General features: G+C 39.6%; 1 protein-coding gene across 5 annotated transcripts in view; it reads left to right on the top strand.

Annotated features, from left to right (window-relative positions):
- kcnab2a (potassium voltage-gated channel subfamily A regulatory beta subunit 2a) overlaps positions 1–18702 on the top strand; it is a 285811-nt gene that overhangs the window by 176630 nt on the left and 90479 nt on the right. For all 5 annotated transcript variants that reach the window (XM_078557934.1, XM_078557932.1, XM_078557933.1 and 2 more), the window contains 2 exons: positions 14594–14637; positions 15422–15459. In XM_078557934.1, the coding sequence (XP_078414060.1) occupies positions 14594–14637; positions 15422–15459 (82 nt within the window). The remainder of the gene's footprint in view (positions 1–14593; positions 14638–15421; positions 15460–18702) is intronic.

The raw sequence follows: 18702 nt of genomic DNA, 5'->3' as shown, positions 1-18702 counted from the left end.
GAATGAGACATGAAGTGGTGAGGCAACAAGGCAGAAAATAAAATTTTGGAAATAAGATATTCTAGTACTAGGGATTTCAAAATTGGTAATTTCTTGCTGTATAGGAAAACATGGTGCGGATTTATTTCTAAACTGTTCCATCAACACTGTCTTAAGAGGAAGCCTTTTTTCTAATATGCCAAAGAATGTTAGATTGAGTATTTTGATGGCATAATAATTGCAGCCAGTCACTTCCAAATATTTTGTTAACTCCAGGCCATTACCAAGTTCTGACTTTTAGTTATTTCATCAGACTGACAACTTTGTATTCAAATAAAACATCCCCAATCACATTCATAATGTGTGCTTATCTCATGATTGGAGGCAATACTGAAATTGAGAATTTAAAAATGGAGGAACAATATCAATGCACTTCCCTAAAGTCGAAAGGCATCTGGTCAGAAGAAATCAAGGAAGCCTTCTAGTCATGTACAAAAACAAATAAAACATAAACAAAAATGCTTTAAAGATAAAGATAAGTACTGCGAACAGTTAAAGCTAAGGCAGCTATTAGATCAGCTATAAGATTATTGGAAAAAGGGACAACGGGCAACTGTGGTAGTGATGGACAAAGTGTCTTAAGCAGTTTAGATGGATAAAGTTCTCAGTTTGTGTAAACCTGAAGGTTAATGTCATTAACCTGCTAAGAGTGTTTTTTCCAGGACCGTTCTTGGTTAACCACCAGGAGATATGCAAGAAAGTTCAGAGACTTTCTGTTCGATTTCCTAGGAGTTGTAACACTCTTGCATATGTCAGGGGTTCTCAACCAGGGGTCTGCAGCCCCTTGCAGAGGTTTCAAGGAGTCTAGTAGTGGCTCTATTTCCACCTTGTGGACAATATAAAGTAAATATAATGCTGATCCCAGAAAGTTACAGTACCCAGGGAACAGAGTTTTACATTCCAAACCCAAGCCACTGATCGATATCAATATCAAGCACGATATCAATACCAAGCACAATATCAATTTAGTCCCTGGCCTCCACCCTGGTCCTGCACAGGATATGATGAATTGGGGCTTGGCCCCAGAGGCTCACGGCCATGGGTTTAACACCATGTTGTCGCGGAGACGACGTGCAGACTCAGTAGGTGCCTTCTGCTCAGCTCATTAGTAACAGTCAAGAGGAAAAGAGGAGGGTTTTTATGGCCGTCAGTACCATTGGGCTAACTTTTTCAGTGACAGTCTATTAACTGAAGTGTAATCAAGCTGGAATGAATATTGAGCATGATATGCATATGTGCTTGCATATATACCTCCATATCTTGATAGAATTGTTACTTAGCACCAGCAACAGTTTTCACATTAATTAAGTAAAACAAAAATATATGTTTAGTTGTATAACTATTTTTAAATTGAAAAGATACTTATTTGACTGTAGAGGTCTCCGGAAATTTTATAACTTGGGAGGGGAACCTCGGAAGTAGGCCAAGAACCTCTGGTAGTGAAGTACGTTTTTGAACAGGTCATTTGCTGAGAAAAATTATTCACTTTTTCCCTTGCTTAAAAAAAGTTGTAATTTGTAGATGTGTGATTTCTATTGCTAAAAAGAAAACAATCCAGCTGTGCACTTATGCTTTTAATCAGCAACCTGACTGCAACTTGCAAGATCCAGGGAATCCCTTCAGGCTCTTTAACTTACTGAGTGTTCATTTAAAAGGGATTCCCTATGTATTGTACATGCTGTATTAAATGAGCTTTACTGAGTCAATTGGGTTGACCATTGCCCTGATGTCAGTGGTAATGGTGTGTATCACCTCAAAGGTGCCACCAGGCCTACTTAGACAGAACAGAGTACTCTGCAGATCCTTTGTTTCCTACTTATGGAGGAATTGTGTTGATTTGCTGACCAGCTGCTGGCATTATTGAGCCAGGAATGGGAACCTGATTTTAGAGAATTTCTCCTCGTTCTGCTGCAGGGTTTTGTTCAATTAGGCTATTTTCCATAATGTCTCAATCCATCCTGACTGAATGGGTTAGTGGTATTGCAATGGGATCTGCTGAGGTTAGCTTGCAGTTAGCAATGATTGGGAAATGCAGAATGGAATCTGTAGCCCTGTCCTCCGCACCCTCAGGGGTTGATCCAGAAATTTTAGCATTTCAAAATTTTGGAAGTTATGGGCAGGATTTTCCTGGCTCCAGGATGGAAGGCTAGAAGGCAAAGGGACCAGGAAAGTAGCAGGGAGCTGCAATGGGCAGACCCACCGTCGAGGAACTTTCCCAGCAGCAGGATTGGATACAAAGTGGCTACCCACAAATCAGAGGCAGATAACCACTTAGGGTTGATTCCTCAGGGCCACTGTCATTTTGACGCCCATGGAATGGCTCCCTTATCACATCAGAAGGCCGATAGTTTCTTGGATGCAGCAAGTGATGGGGGGAGGAGAAGTCATAGGATCTGGAGGCTCCACGGTCCAAAGAGAGGGCCATGGGTGGGGAAGGCTGGTCCCAATGATCCTTAATTTAAAACATCTTGCTGAGGATGTCTCCATGTTGATGTACCCTCTCGGTCCCCAACCTGCCTCAGCATTGTCCACCTCTTTTAGTGGGGCTGCTGAAGCTCTAGAACTGCAGGTGACCAATTAGGAGACACCCCCCAGGAAAATAGGTCACACTGCCAGCAACTGTGGGTTGGGGACTCTCATATCCTACTGAAGCCCGTGGTAAAATTATCAGCCTGTGGCTCATTTATTTATGGGAAGACTGTGCTAAGTACTGTATACATTAAAGGGGGTGCAATAAAAAGCTGCAATTAGTCCACAGGTTCCAATAAACAGATGAAATGCTTTCTAAATGACAACAGAAATGTAAAGTTGAGCTTTGAACTTGAGAATGTTATTGCACATAATATGTTGTTAAGTTTACTTCAAAAAGAAATGTTCACTTTTTTACTTCTATATGGCAAATACGTTGGATGTGAGGCACAGCTGTATGACATAGTTATGTGGGTGCTTGTGGCATTTGGTAGCACATTCCAATATGTAACTGATATTTTGGCATTACAGGATTTTTTTTTCCTCCCATGGTTTAAGTATATATTAGGAGTAGATTAGCAAAGTAGGAATTTGGGACTTATTTTAAAGAGAATACTGAATATATTAGTCATTCAATGTAGAGGTCAACAGAAATACAAGAACACCAGATTTTCCATGGTGTTGCTTTCAGCTAATTGGATGTTTTTTTATAAGGACAGAAGTTTTGTATCTTTTAATGCAGTGTATTCTGTGAATGTGCATTGTAGACTTTAATGGAAAGAAGATCTAATTGCTTTAAGTAAACAAAAGCTTAGGTCATAATTGATATTTGGTCAGGAAACTTTGCAAATTGTAAAATTCCCATCCGTTTCAATTCCAGGTTAGAAGCACCCAGCGTTAAGTAACTGACTTTCATTAAAGGTTGTTTTCCAGTGTTTGCGAAGAGTGATGTTTGCACTGGCTGATATACTATTTTAATCTATAACATTTTACAAAACTTGCTTCTGCACATCCTTCCTGTCAACCTTTTTCATTATTAATTTCTATGTTTGCATTTATATTGGAAACTACCTATGTTAGCTTGACAGGCATATACTTATACCATCCCACCACTGGAGAAGTTGCAATTTCTACGCTCACAAGAGGATGTAATTATAGTATGAGAAGTTTATATAGGCAGTTTCTATTTTAAATATGTACATAGGAGTTTATAACAGAAATATAAAAACAAGGAGAGAATATCACATTTTAACATGGCGTCTGAATTACATCTGCACTCCCTGGTCCAATTATCACCTATTCTTTAAACCCTCTATATGTGAAGCTTTAGGCTGCAATTCAGCATATGCAACACCACAGGAGAGTGTATATTATTATAGCTAACAAATGGGAGAAATCAGGGGTGGTCAAAAACCATTTGACCCACTAAAGGTTCACTACATAAGCTGCTCTACTGAGGCATGTAATTATATTTTAAATAATGTGTATTTTATGTATTTTGTCCCTATTGCCTTGTTTGGTAGATCATTCCAAACATTTATCACTCTATGTAAAGAGTCCCTGTATCTCTTAAATTTCACCAAACTGAGGCTCAATTGAACTGGTCAGATATCAAATTTGTCTGTTTAATTTATCAGAAGTGGTGATAAATATGCTTGTTCTAGCAGAAGTTGGATGATAAATCTCTAAGGACAAGTTATATCAACCTTAGAGAGACCAATGAAATTGTAAATGCCTAAAGCAGAAATATGTTAATGTGCCTGAATGAAAATCTAAAAGGATGTTGTACATTAAGGTTTAGTAACATTGGTCTGGAATTCACCTCCTTTATATTATGTAAGTGTCCCTTCAATGGTAAAGAGTATTGTGCGACGGCTACTGATGGAATACTATCAACTTAAAAGGACGTCTAGAAACTCCTCAATATTATGTGCCCCGGTAATCACCATAAACGAATCTCAAATCCCTCGAGAGTGAACTGCATTATTCAGCATCTATTCAGTCCAGCACTTTTTTTTGTGAACTGGATAGCTGCATGTTAAAATATGCATTAAACATGAAGTTCCAAATATATCTTTCGGGGAAGAAGTGGGGATAGTCTATTGTATATACCAAGAGGATAATAAATTCTGGGTGCAGTTACTCTTTTCAACTACAATTTTATGCATTGCTGTCCTGTATATTGCTATAATATGTGATGAATAGTTGTTCCTGCCATTATGCAATCATGTTATAATACTGTAAAAAGCCAAATGCTGCACATCAGAAGCAAAAACAGAAAATGCTGGGAAAGCACAAATCAAGTCAGCATTTGTGTACAATAATATCTCGCCTTTCCCCTAGGCATCCTGCAACCTTCTGGTCTGAACACTGACTTCAGCAACACCCTTGTTTTCTAAACTGTTCTAGTTTTATACCTGATCTCTTTCACACCCAACGACTCCCGCCCAGGTTTTCTATGATTTCCATCTTTCTCATTTTCTTGTGTCCTCAGACCTCCCACTTAGTTTTCTTTACACCATCTGTTCTGCTGTTTCTTCTCATTACTTGACTGACATGATCTGTTACATCATTCCACTCATGGTTCCAGTGTGCTTGTGTTTATGCATATATTTCCCCCTTTTTGCTTAATGTGTGGTTTAATATGGCTGTCCACCTCCTATGTTTCAGTTTTGAAGAAGGGCTGCCATGATCTCTGTAGAGACCAGGAACTTTTCTTTAATGTAGAAGAATTCCGAAACCTGTTCTTTGTTAAAAGAATGAAGCCACGAGATTCCACAGTTAAAACAGAAGAATTTTTGTCCATACAAGAGCCAAGCAAAGCAAATACTAAGTTAATCACCTATACTTGAAACCCAAAGCGACCATTAGTTAAACATGAATTAACAGGCAAATTGCAATCAATTATAAACTATAAATTAGACATTAAATGCAGAATGCCACCAAGACAGATCTTACAAATTGACTCAACAGTCTACTCAGCATTTAGGTCATCAAACCCAGTCACAAATTCCTTCAAAATTCTGTCTTCCTTACGAAGAATTTCAGCTTCTCTTCTTCACGAATGTAGCCTGATCCCCAGCCAACAACAGTGCACAACCAACCCAAGTTCCACAGGTACAGTCTTCACCAAAAATGGCACACTTATGCAAAACCTCCTGAACTCAGTCTGGATGGTGTAGATCCACCAATGTTATCTTCAAGTATCAGAAACAGCTGTAGCAACTGTGTATTTGCTTATTCTCAGCTTCTGGATCTAGCCTATCTCCTTCAGCTTGCCTGCACTCCACCACTGGACTCATCAACTCCTACTGAGCTCTGTCTCCTTTTTAATGTAGCTTCAACCAGAAGTTATGGTTTTTGCTGAGTTTTAGTTTCCTTAGCAACTGGGAGGGCCAGTTTCCTTTCTCGGTATCCCCTTGCCCCATTCCCCTTTGCTGTCCCCCTTTGCCGTTCCCCTGTTCAATTAGGCACTTTCTCAAAAAATACAAGCTTTGCCCACAGATTCCATCACAGGGTCCACATCCGAAACATTTGTTTGTCTGTTATATCACAGATATTAACTAACCTTTTGTGCTTCCAGCAACCTCTGACTTTTCATACTGTAATACAGTCACTTCATACGTTTTCTCTGCATGTCACAAAGGAGGTAGCATGTTCAGTTAGGCCACTGCAGAACAGTTAGGAAAGTGAGAAATTAAAGAGAGCTGATTTGCTATAACCCACCTATAAGTGAAGGGGGAAATTGGAAGTACTTTTTGTTCTAGATCAGGTTCCATTGATCCTTTATAGAAATTAAGCATGTGTGAATATTGGACCGGGAACAGGGTTGTGCTCAGCTGTGATACTTCTGTTGTAGAATAACCTTCCAGCAAACACTCGAATCTAAGGATATAGATGAAGAATAGCTATTTGGGTGCGACATTGAATTCTGGCTGAGGCATAGTAGGAAGTAAAAAGGAAAAATGAACTTAATCTTTCTTAAAAAATGAGACCTATTCATTATACATTAAGAACTGTAACAAACCACATTAATAAATCTAAAATGGTAAATATCATTTCACATCACCTGCCCAAGTACATCATGTCATTCCAATCGCTGGATTAGTCTACTGTCTTGGAGCTCACCCCAGCCATCTGCTATCCTATAAATAGCAAACTTCTCATTTAGTACTGGTCAGATGAGTGTTGCAAGCAGTTCTCCACATATATATTTCCTTTAGTGCACACACTGGAACTTGCTACCTGTGAATTGTAGATGCTGTTTGTTGCATTACCTAAAATCATATTCCCAGTTGACGCTGAGGTAGATAAATCGTTCTGTTAAACTGAAAAGATACCTCTGATTCCTCTTGATGTTTAGTGATATAGTAAATAGCATGTGACAACTTCAATCTTACATTCAACAGAAAGAAAACTAAAGTAATGTACCAGCCTGCAGGCTAGCCCTATCTCGAGTCCTTGTTTCAGCCTGTGACCAGAACCTGTCAGCAGTGGATAAGCTCACTTATCTCAGCAGCATACTTTTTTGAACCGTCTATATTGACGGTGAGACACATCCAAGAATTTTGGCATAATTCAAACATAAGTCTGGGAATGAGGAGGAGTAAGTCTACCTACCAAACTGAAAGTCTATAGAACAATAGTCCAACCCATTCTGCACTACACATGCAAGACTTGGACTGTATGCCAGCGTCATGCCAAGAAGCTCAACCACCTTCACTTGAGCTGCGCTGTTTTGAAGATTAGATGGCAGGACAAAATACCAGACACCGAGGTGCTCGCCCGAGCTAGCATACCAATCATCCACACCATATTGAGACCATCATAACTGACCTGGGCTGGTCGTGTGCCAGAATGCCTGACACTCACATACCAAAGCAAATCTTCCATGGAGAGCTTGAGTCTGGAGTGCACCCCATCATAACCATGGACCCTATCCCCGAATTACTTATGGACATATTGAACTTTTAAGTGAGACTTGTTCTTTTAAAAAAAGACAAACAAGCAAAAGCTGGCTGAGACTGTAAGGTAACCACTTGCTGGAAAATTACTGTGTGAATTACTTGACCAACTAGTTCAGAGAGGGCAGAATCACCTAAAAGGTGTGACATGGCCTACTTCAGAAGGAGGCACTTCAAAGGAAAGGATACAATGCTAGAACTGAACTGTAATCTCCTGTGGTTGCGGAGATAATGGAAAATGAATACCATCTCAGCAGAAACTACCTCCTGTTGAGTTATATCCCAGACTGTGAACATGAACCGAGTTGAAAAGAAAACAGATAAAGTGAAAGACATGTTCGTTTTTTCCCTTCCAGGAATACACAAGGAAAGGGGTTTAAAAAAGCCAACTGCAACCCTAGTTCTGTGAGCTGTTCTGGTGTGTGTGTGTTGTGAAGGTCACAGCTGAAGAACGCCAACCGGGCATCCCTGCGCTTGCAGGTAAAAAGTCCTTGCGCTCTGATTGCTGGAAGCAAGTCACAAGTCAGCAAAGCCACAGTCAGAAAGGAAACAGGACAACTCCTTTCAGCTAACCTGCAGAACCAAGAATCCCCAACCCAACTGCTCAACTGCCAAAGTCAGTGCCACCAGAATCACCCCAACTTAACTGCCGCAACTGTTCACCGACTACTCCTCACGGACAAGCCAAAGGACTGATTCGTATTTTTTTTAAACTTTCGTTTTTGGACTCAATTTCACATTTCTGATATGTGTGTTGTGTTTTTTTATTATTTTTCCTCATGTTTAGTAACTAATAAACTCACTCTTTCTTTGACTCAAGACAGCCTAGTTAAATTGGCTCCTTTTAAAACATAAATACATTTGGACTAGGAAAAGGTATCCACAAAGGAAGGGATCCTTTTTAAATTAACCATGTTGTGACCAACCAAGGGGGCTTAATAAAAAAGGGGAGCCAGTTCATCCCTCCTCACCCAGGAGCATAATAATTTGAGGTACCTTGTCCGGAATCATAATGAACTGGGGACCAGTCATAACAGCTCTCATGGTGAAGGGAAGAGTTACAAGGACACTGAAGGCTTCAGTTACAAGTTTTGATATTGACTTCAAGCCCTGGGAGAAACTTGCCAGAATCACTGCACCTGGTGCAACCAAACAAAAAGCAGTTGTGGCTTCCTTTGAAAGCAAGTGCATATCAGGAGCAGAGAGAAAATACCAAGCTAGCAACTCGTCCAAAACTCAGTTGTCTGTGGTATCCTGTCCTGTTTGCAACAGATCCTTCTGGGCACAGACTGGCCTTAGCAGTTACCTACGTACCCACCAGAACCCTACCAAACACCTCAGATCATGAACAAGGTCATCTTTGCCTCGAAGGGCAAACAAGAGCAAGAAAACTTTATTCCATTGTTTGCATTTTACAGGTTACAGAATTTTGAGGTAAAGCATACCGTGTTCAAATAACTTGTGTAAAAAATTTCCTCTAATTTCCCTTTTTGTTCTTGTGATGATCCTGAGTCAGTAACTGCTTGTTACCAATTTGCCAACTGGTGGAAACAACCTTAGACTTTATGCCCTTTCAAAATATTTCAGAATTTTGTAAACCTTCATTAGATTCTCCCTTAACGTTATTTGCCCCACCAAAATAGCCCCAATATTTTTAGCCTTTCTTCATAATTGTAACCAGTTGTTTCTGGTATCACTGTTGTGAATCTTCACTGTGCCCTCTCCATGACTGATATTCTTCCTAAAATATAGTATGTCAAAAACTGTATGCAATACCCCTTGTTATATGTAGCATCCCATGTATAAGACCAAGAATCTGCCTTCCTTTTTTAGGACCTTTTCTATCTGCATTCTCCAATGTTAAAGATCTATGTATCTGCATCCTTAGATCTACCTGTTCCCCCACTCTGTTAGGAATTATGCTGTGTAGATAAATGTATTTCCTATAAAACAAAAGGAGTGGGGGTTTTCTTGATCCAGGATTATATTACACTGTAGGGAAGTGTTGACGTCGAATCAGGCTCTCTCAGGTTCTGATTACAGGACCAGAGAACAACATTTGGCAAGTGCTAAGTAAAATCAGTCAATAAGTTGCTTATTTCATAGTGGAGAGGACAGAACATAACTCCTTTGAAAAAGGAAAATTTCATGTCCATTAACTCCGTAGGTAGCTGGATGAATATCTTCCTGAAAATTGGGACTGGAGATCTAGGGAGGGACGAGGGATACTGAAATGGTCAAATACTACATGGTTTGTCTCTCTGGGCCCTTGGTTACAACACCGCAGCAGTATCATCCGTAGCGAACTCAAAGCAGCTTGCCAGGATTGACTAATGCCGATTGGTAAGTTGGAAGAGTCATGGGGAGAGTTTCCCTCTGGTAATTTCCCCTGTCACTATTCTCCTCCCTCAATAGATTGAGCGGATTAAGGCTTTCCTCCATCATGTGCACAGACTTTATGCTGCAGTACATAAATGATCTGCATTGAAGTCGAAATCTACACTGTGCACCTAATTCCATCGGCATACTGACATACAGTCATGTAGTTTTTTGGACCCCTCTCGGGCCAAACAAGAGTCTATTTATTACCTATTAGGTAATTGTCATTGACTATGTAAATATGCTTTCTTACAGCTAGGTCCCTAACTCAAAACGTTACAATGTGCTAATGATTGTAACTTGGCAATTGAGCTGTTTAAGATCAATGTTTTTTTTCTCTTAAAGTAACATACAAAGTAATTTAGTAGAAACATGAAAGGAGTTCACACTAATATCACAGTGTAATTTATAGGCTTAGATTTCATCAAACAGTGTTGGCAGAAATGTCAATTCTAAGTGCAGTTAGTCAGATTTGGTATGCTGTTCTGTAAACTACTTCTGAAGCATTGCTATAATTGGAATTGAATAGCAAATTTCTCAGCAGCCAGTGCCCCTGCATCCACAGTATCCTTGGTTGGAAGAGAAGGGTGTTCCATTCCATGAACATCTCCATGAATACTGTTATTCTTGTCTTTGCTTTATGTTTCACCAGGCACAATTGAATTAGGTGGGTAGGCATCACCTCTTCCTCTTCTCCCTACCCTCAGCCGCCATATTACTAACTGCTCCACCCTTCTTCCTTAAGCTCCTCCATTGTGGGATCCGTTCTTGTAAACACCAGCCAGGACTGACATCTTTGTTGCCTGAGAGTTTAACGAAGTTCATGTATGTGGTGGCTGCTTCATGTAACATGAGAGGCAAGGAATGAGTCATTGACCAACCAATTTGACACATTCTTTAGCAGCCAGCTCTTTTAGAGGCCTGCCTGTTTGTCCCAATATAAGAAGCTAAAATAAATATATATGTGCACCCTCAGTCAAAAATCTTGAACAAAGCTGATCTTGTGAATAGGTTCTTAGTGTCATATTTCAAACATAAAAAAACAATATTCTGAGAATCTTCTGAAATTTGATTTGACCAATTTCACGGGATTTCTTATTACCACATGATGATATCTATGTCACTGCAATGGTGGTTTGGTATTCAAGTACAGCCTTATGTCGTCACTTCAAAACTTGGTTTAATAAATCAGATTTACTGAGGTCGCTGAACACTGCCACACCACATTATACTGATCAGACTCTGCGAAAAGGTTTAATGAGAGCAAAAGTCAGCATGAGTTTGGACTAGTTTAGTATCTTGAATATTTGGTGCTCCTGGTTGTTTATTTGAAACATTTGGTCTCCTGCAATTCCAAGTGCTGCATATGTTCGTTTATTTATTCAGATGTGTTTGTCCGTATCAGCTTTGCTTTGGTTTATATTGATTTGAGCTCTGACAAGATTAGTTCTGGCTAATGTTGCTCCTGTGTTCAATATAAGTTATAGTGGGAATCTAGCATCTCTATAATTTTGGTTTGCGTATGTAGTACACTAGAAGTGTAAGTTAAGAGTTGTGTTATGTAATGTGTGATACTACATTTCCATTAAATTTTACACTATTTTGTCATATCAAACATGAAAACCTCTATCATAGTAACAGTTGACTGTTCGAATATCAACTTATTTCTTATCTTATAGTGTGTGATGCCACGGTTAATTGCTATTTAAACACTGAATTCAAGAATATTTAGGATCAGGGAGAGTCTATTAAATCTAAAATGTCTGACCATTTTTTAGGACGTCAGTTTCATTTACCCACATTCTCAATCTATCCCTCAATTCTTTCTCTAGAAATTCATCTGCTCCTTGAACCCAATTAATTTGCTTATTTCAATAACTTTTCTTTGTCAACTTTTCCAAAATACCAAAGTTCAGTCATTATTCTCTCTCAATAACAGTAACAACAAGTTGCATTAATATAATACTTTTTAATGTAGCAAAATGTCCCAAGGCAGTTCACAGGAGTATTGTCAAACAAAATTTGACACTGAGCCAGATAAGGAGATACTAGTATGGATTAACAAAAGGTCTTGTACAAAGAGTTGGGTTTTAAGGGGCATCTTAAGGAAAGGGTGGAAGAGATGTGGAGAAATTTAGGGAGGGAATTCCAGAGCTTGGGAGCTAGGTAGCTGAAAGCACAGATACCTGTGGTGGAGCAATGAAAATTGGGGATGCTCAAGAGGACAGAATTAGAGCAGTAGTTCTCAAACTCTTTTGGTTGAAGGACCCTTTTTCAGATGGGCTAGTAATTACTGACCCCGCCATCTAAATTGTATTATTATTTAGTACTCATACTAGGTAAGTATGGCAGATAAAGCATGTTTTAATAATGCTTTTAATAAATTTACATATCAATTATTTACAGATATCAGTAAGGTGGATATGCCTGCTTCTCATTGGAGAGTCTGTCTCGCTTTGGTGTGATGTTTAACACTAACACTTAAATCATTCTCCACTTTCAGACTGTACTTGTATTACCATAACTCATGAAGCTACTGAGTACAGCGAGGTCCTGGCCAAGGGCCTTCCCTGGAAGGCTAACTGCCCTTCACAGATGATCTGCAGCAGCTGACTTTATTTCATGCTAAAGTACCCAGATGCAAGATGCCACTTTAAACTCTCAGCATGCAGTATAACTCTACACAAGTCCAAAGACCCTGGCCAGCTTCGTTAGATGCTTTGCATTTCAAATCATATTTTCCTACTGTCTCAGCTCCTGTAGTCAAATATTTTGTTTTTGTTTTCTTTGCTGCTGCTCATTTGAATAGGATAGGTCTTATAGGAAAAAACCTTATGTAAATCCATAATTTTTCATTGGTTTATTGGCAGAACATTGTGCGGAGATTGGATAAGGATCACATCAGTCATTAGCACCATGTTCATGAGTACTTGAAATATTTCTGTGCAAGTGCAGTCACTGTTAGAAGTGAGGTGGTGCTTGCTGGAGCAATGGTTTGCTCACGAGTATCAGCAATAGCCCATAGGCTTGGGAACGGGCTACTAATGACTGACATGATATTCATCAACCGCCATAGGATGTCTCTAGCTTTAATCTTGCAGAATCCCTGAAAAGTTTCTATAGACTCCAGTTTGAGAATCACTGAATTAGAAGAACACAGAGATTTCAAAGGCCTTTGTAGGGCTGGAGGGAGGTTAAAGGTAAGGAGGGCCAATGCCGTGGAGGGATTTGAAAAACAAGGCTGTGAATTTTAAAATGGAGGCATTGCCAAACCAGGAACCAATTTAGGTCGTCAAAGTACAGGAGTGATGGGGGTGAATGGGAATTAGTGCAAGTTAGGATACAGACAACAGAGTTTTGAATTAGTTTCAATCTCTGTAAGGAAGAAGTTGGCAGGCTGACCAGGAGAGCATTGGAATAACGTAGTCCAGAGGTACCAGGTTTGCTGAGTGTTTCGGCAGCTGATAAGTTGAAGTAGGGTGGAGTCAGGAGATGTTGTGGAGATGTTATTGGGTGGTCTTAGTAATGGGGTGCATATGCATTTGGAAGTTTGTCTCAGTTCAAATATTGCAACGGTTGCAAACTGTCTGGTTCAGCCTTGGATAGTTGCCAGGGAGAGAAATTGAATTGGTGGCTAAGGAACAGAGTTTGTGGCGGGGACCGAGCACAATGACTTCAGTCTTCCCAATGTTTAGCTAGAGGAAATTTCTGTGCATCTAGTACTGGATGTCACACACGAGCAGCATGACAAATCAGGCAGTGGAGGGGTTGAGAGAGGTAGTGGTGATGTAGACCTGGGTGAGTTATCAGTTGACATGCAATAAGAGTACAGCACTCCTCTGTCCAGAGGTGGCTTGAATGCAAAATTACAAAGTTATCACAAACAAGGCATCCTGTCCAACTCAGCTCCCCAAAGGGCCTGTAATTTCTGTTCCACCAATCACTGATCTTGATATATTACTAAATGGTAATGATAATATGTAAGAAGTCCATTTCTTGTGTTGAGCCCTTATTGAAGGTCCCCTGAGATTTCCTATTTTGCTGTCTTGAATCTCTGCCACCTTGCCTTGCAGAAAGGTTGAGTTGGAATTTAGCTATAATTCAAACAACAACATACTGTGCTCTGAAATGGAACACATGACTTCCTGTCAGGAACTGCCTATGCTAAGTTTTTTTTGTTTTCAATATGTCCATATTTTTCAGTGTACAAAAAGACCCTCATAAAATTGGCTCTTTTTCTTGTATGTTGAAAGAATATGTTGGGCTTGTATCAGAGAATCAGTCTCCTGCTGAAAAAACAGAATTGATTAAGTACAGTGTGCTCCTGTTAAGGACGTATGTAGGCAATACTTTGTGGGGAATCAATGCTTCCATTTCAATTTTATGGGACTGAGGATAAATCAATAACTCATGAAAATATAAAGGTGCTTCCAGATTCATTGTCGAATGCGGTTTTTTAATGGTTTAATGGTATATCTTTCAAAATTTAGAAGTGCAATGAAACATTCAAGTGTTGAAAGCCCAAATGTGCATTACAGTGTCCAAGAACTAGTATTAATAGTGTCATTGAAGTTGTCCCAAGATCGACTAACCATCTTAAGTTAGTAGGAGCAACAAGGTGTAGCTTGAAGGGAAGAAATTGGATAAAAACGCCAGTAGACTCTTTGTGGTGCTTTTGATGAAGTGTTGTCTTCTCGAGTTAAATGATTCTAATTGCATTATCTCTCTTTATCTTCAAATAGAAACCTTGGAAAATCAGGGCTAAGAGTGTCCTGCCTTGGCCTAGGTAAGCAAATGTTGTTGTCCTCATGTACAAAACTAATTACAATTAATTTGATTATTCATACATTTCCATCTTGTAGCTGGTGATATTTTATTCTCAGAACCAATATGATATAAAAATACTGTAGTTCATAAATTCAGAATTGCAAAGATGCCATTTGGTACTGTCCCATCACACGTTTTGAATAACTGCAGTGCTTATCCATTTTGTTTGATAAGACTATTCCAATTACTGTTCTTTGACAAAAGGAGTCTTCACCTCCACCCCCCCACCCCACCCCCATCCACCCCCACCCTGCCCACCCCCCCAAACACTAGTTACCTAAATTTGCTTATTGTTAATTACTTTTATGCACACTGGTCCTATTTTCTTGATGTTCTTTGAATTAACTGGCTGGGTTTGCTTTATCTGTGGCATTTAATATTTAATAAACCTTGATAGGTAGATTGGAAAATAGTAAATTGTGTTGCTTAATGGCTTGCCTTGCTGCTGAGCCCTTAAATTATTTAAAATTAGATTGCCATTTTGCTTGTGCCACAGACGGTGATAGACGTTTGTTGAAACGTTAAGTAAATAATTTTACTAAGCAGTACAATGACCTTAAAATAATGGATGCTGAACATGAAAGACCTTTGCTTATAGATTTTTGTTACTGTAAACTGCTGAACCTGCATCTGACTCTCTTATTTATAGCTGTATTGAATATTGTTTGTTTTGTTTTAGCTTTTGGGTTTCTTATCAGCTGAAAACAGATAATAAATCTCTTTAACTTTTCTCTTTCCAACAGGAACATGGGTTACCTTCGGAGGTCAGATCACTGATGAGGTATATCCCCTTCCCTGTCTTTAAATATGAAATGCTGTGAATGAGTGTTTTGTCACTATATGTTGATTGAACAGAGAACAGTGGATACCTTGAAGCAGTCATAATACGGCTATAATCTCATTGACTGCTTCAGATGATCTCATATACCAAGAGAGTAAAGTTTAAATTTTCTAAGTTGTCTGAATTGCATTTGTTAGTGTGTCAACTAAAAATGCTGATGTAGCTTGGCATTTGTGGAAGATATGAATTTGGTGTCACTGAGAATAATGTCTTGGGATATCCATACCACTATACTAGTTGAAACTGGCATTAACTCAGCAACTTGTCTCTGAGAAGCCAAAAGGAGAGTTTGGGAAATCAAAGTACCCCTCCTCCCCACCCATACATGCAGCATTAGAGTGTGCTTCTGATGTTGCAGTACTGTAACAGTTTCCTAATGAACTGAAAGGGAAGTCATCTTTTACATCATGTCTCTGTTGTGTCTGAACCAAAGATTCTTTGCTGATGGTAAAAAAAATGTCAATTTTCAATCACTATGCCAGATATTTACTTAAGTAAATTTGGGTACCAAAATGTGCAAATGGATGATTATGTAGAAGCATCTAAATTTAAATAAGTTTCAGTAACACAAACAATATAAAGATTTACTCAGAGGCATTATCAGTTCACGATTGTCTTTGCCAAAGTGCTTAGTAATGCAATTTGGATGTATAGTGCCAGGCGTAGGAACATAGGACTTGGGAGCCAGAGTAGACCATTTAGCCCTTCGAGCCTTTTCCTCCATTCGATAAAATCATGGCTGATCTGATTGCTGTCTCAACTTCACTTTCTTGTCTGCCCTCCCATAACCCTTGACTCCCTTGTCTATCAAAATCTGTCTAACTCGGCCTTGAATAAATTCAATGACCCAGCCTCCACTGTTTTCTAAGGGATAGAATTCCTCAGACTAATAACCCTCTGAGAGAAAACAAAAATCTCCTCATCTCCTTCTTAAAAGGGAGACCTCTTATTCTTAAACTGTGCCCCCTAATTCTAGTCTCACCTGGAAGAGGAAACATCCTCCTGGTATCCACCCTATCAAGTCCCCTCAGGATCTTATATGTTTCAATAAGATCACCTCTCATTCTCCAAAACTGCCGTGGTTATAGGCCCAACCTGTTCAACATTTCTTCATAAGATAAGCCCTTCATCCCAGGAATGAGTCCAGTGAACAATCTCTGAACTGCTTCTAACGCAGTGATATTCTTTTTCAAATAAGGAGACCAGGGCCAGAATTTTTCCCTCGTCAGGCGGGCTCAGCGGGCAGGGGCAGTCGGGAAGCCGACCACTGCCCGTGATCGGCTCTGCACCGCGATTTCATGCAGCGGGCCAATTAAGGCCCGCCCTGCGTGGATCGCCAGCGGCAGCACTGAGCGCTACCTGTGCGGGCGAGGAGAGCCGAGCCTTGCACGCAGTTCGTGCATGCGCACGATAGAGCTCTTCAATCTCTCTGAGGCAAGGAGCTGCCTCAGAGATTGAAGTGCTTTTTTAAAAAATTAATAAATGCGATAAAAATTTAATGAAACACGTCCCCTCATGTGACTGTGTCACATGAGATGGGACATGCTTTTAATTTCAAAATAAACGTTTTATTTAATTTGTATTAGTTTTAGGAAACCTCATTCCATTCATGGATGAAGTTTCCTAAAAAATGTAAAGGCCGCTTGGTCTTTTCGCCTGCCCACCAACCGTTAGGTTGGATGGGCAACGTAAATTTCAAGTTAATTAGCTCGTTAATGGCCTTCATAAGCCTCTCAGTTATTGGCAGGCGTGCAGCTGACTCCGGGACACACGCCTGACGTCATTGCAATGCGTGTCAGGTGCGTGCTTGCACGCCGAACCTAAAATTCTGGTCCAGAACATGTACACAGTACTCTAGATATGGTCTCACCAAGGCCCTGTGCAGTTGCAGTAAAACTTCCCTACTTTATATTCCATTTTCCCTTGCAACAATCTCCATTTGCCTTCCTAATCACTTCCTGTACCTGCATACTAATTTCTTGTGATTCATTACCAGGATTCTGTACCACTGAGTTCTGCAATCTTTCTCAATTTAAATACTATACTGCTTTATTCTTCTTCCTGCCAAAGCGGGCAAGTTCACATTTTCCCACATTATACTCCAAATGTGAATTTTTTGTCCACATACTTATTTGTGTCCCTTTGTAGACTCTTTACCTCCTCTTGACAACTTACTTTCCTACCTATCTTGGTGTCATCGGCAAATTTAACTACCATATATTTGGTTCCTTCCTCCAAGTCATTGATATAGATTGTACTGTAAATAGTTGAGACCACAGCACAGATCGCTGTGGCACTCCCACTAGTTACAGCTTGCCAACCCAAAAAGACCCACTTATCCCTACTTTCTGTTAACAAACCAACCCTTTATCCATGCTAATATGTTATCCCCTACACCATGAGTTATTTTGTGGAGCAACCTTTGATGTGGCACCTTATCAAATGCTTTTTGGAAATAGAAATACACGTTTACAGTTTCCTCCTTATCTGCCTTGCTAGTTACTGCCTCAAAAAATGCTAATAAATTAGTTAAACATGATTTCCTTCTAACAAAATCATATTGACTCTGCCTGATCCTATTATGAATTTCTAAGTATCTGCTATAACCTTAATAATGGATTCTAGCAATTTTCCTATGACAGATGTTAGGCTAACTGGCCTATGGTATCCTGCTTTTTGTCTCCCTCCTTTCTTGAATATATTTGCCATTTTCCAATCTGCTGGTCTCTTCCAGAACCTAATGAATTTTGTAAGATTATAACCAATGCCTCTACTATCTCTGCAGCCACGTTTTAAAGAACGTAAGATGCAGGCAATCAAGTCCTGGGGACTTGTCAGCCTTTAGGTCTAATAGTTTTCCCAGTACCTTTTCCCTGGTGATGGTAATTGGTTTAAGTTCCTCCCTCTCTTTCACCTCTTGATTATCAGGTACCTTCGGGAAGTTTCCTAAGTCTTCTACAGTGAAGACAGACGCAAAATACCTGTTCAGCGCTTCTGCCGTTTCCTTGTTTTCCATTATTAATTGCCCAGACTCTCTCTAGTGAGCCAGCATTCCCTTTAATTACTATTTTCTTATTTAAAGACTTGTAGAAACTCTTACTGTTTTTATATTTCTAGCTAGTTTTCTCTGCTACTCTACTTTCTCCCTCTTTTTTTTAATCATTCTTTCCTGGTTCTTAAAAT

The sequence above is a fragment of the Cetorhinus maximus genome, chromosome 15 (assembly GCF_964194155.1).
Source record: "Cetorhinus maximus chromosome 15, sCetMax3.hap1.1, whole genome shotgun sequence".
Classification (NCBI taxonomy): domain Eukaryota; kingdom Metazoa; phylum Chordata; class Chondrichthyes; order Lamniformes; family Cetorhinidae; genus Cetorhinus; species Cetorhinus maximus.
The sequence above is the reverse complement of the archived record's forward strand: the minus strand, read 5'-3'. Positions and strand labels throughout refer to the sequence as shown.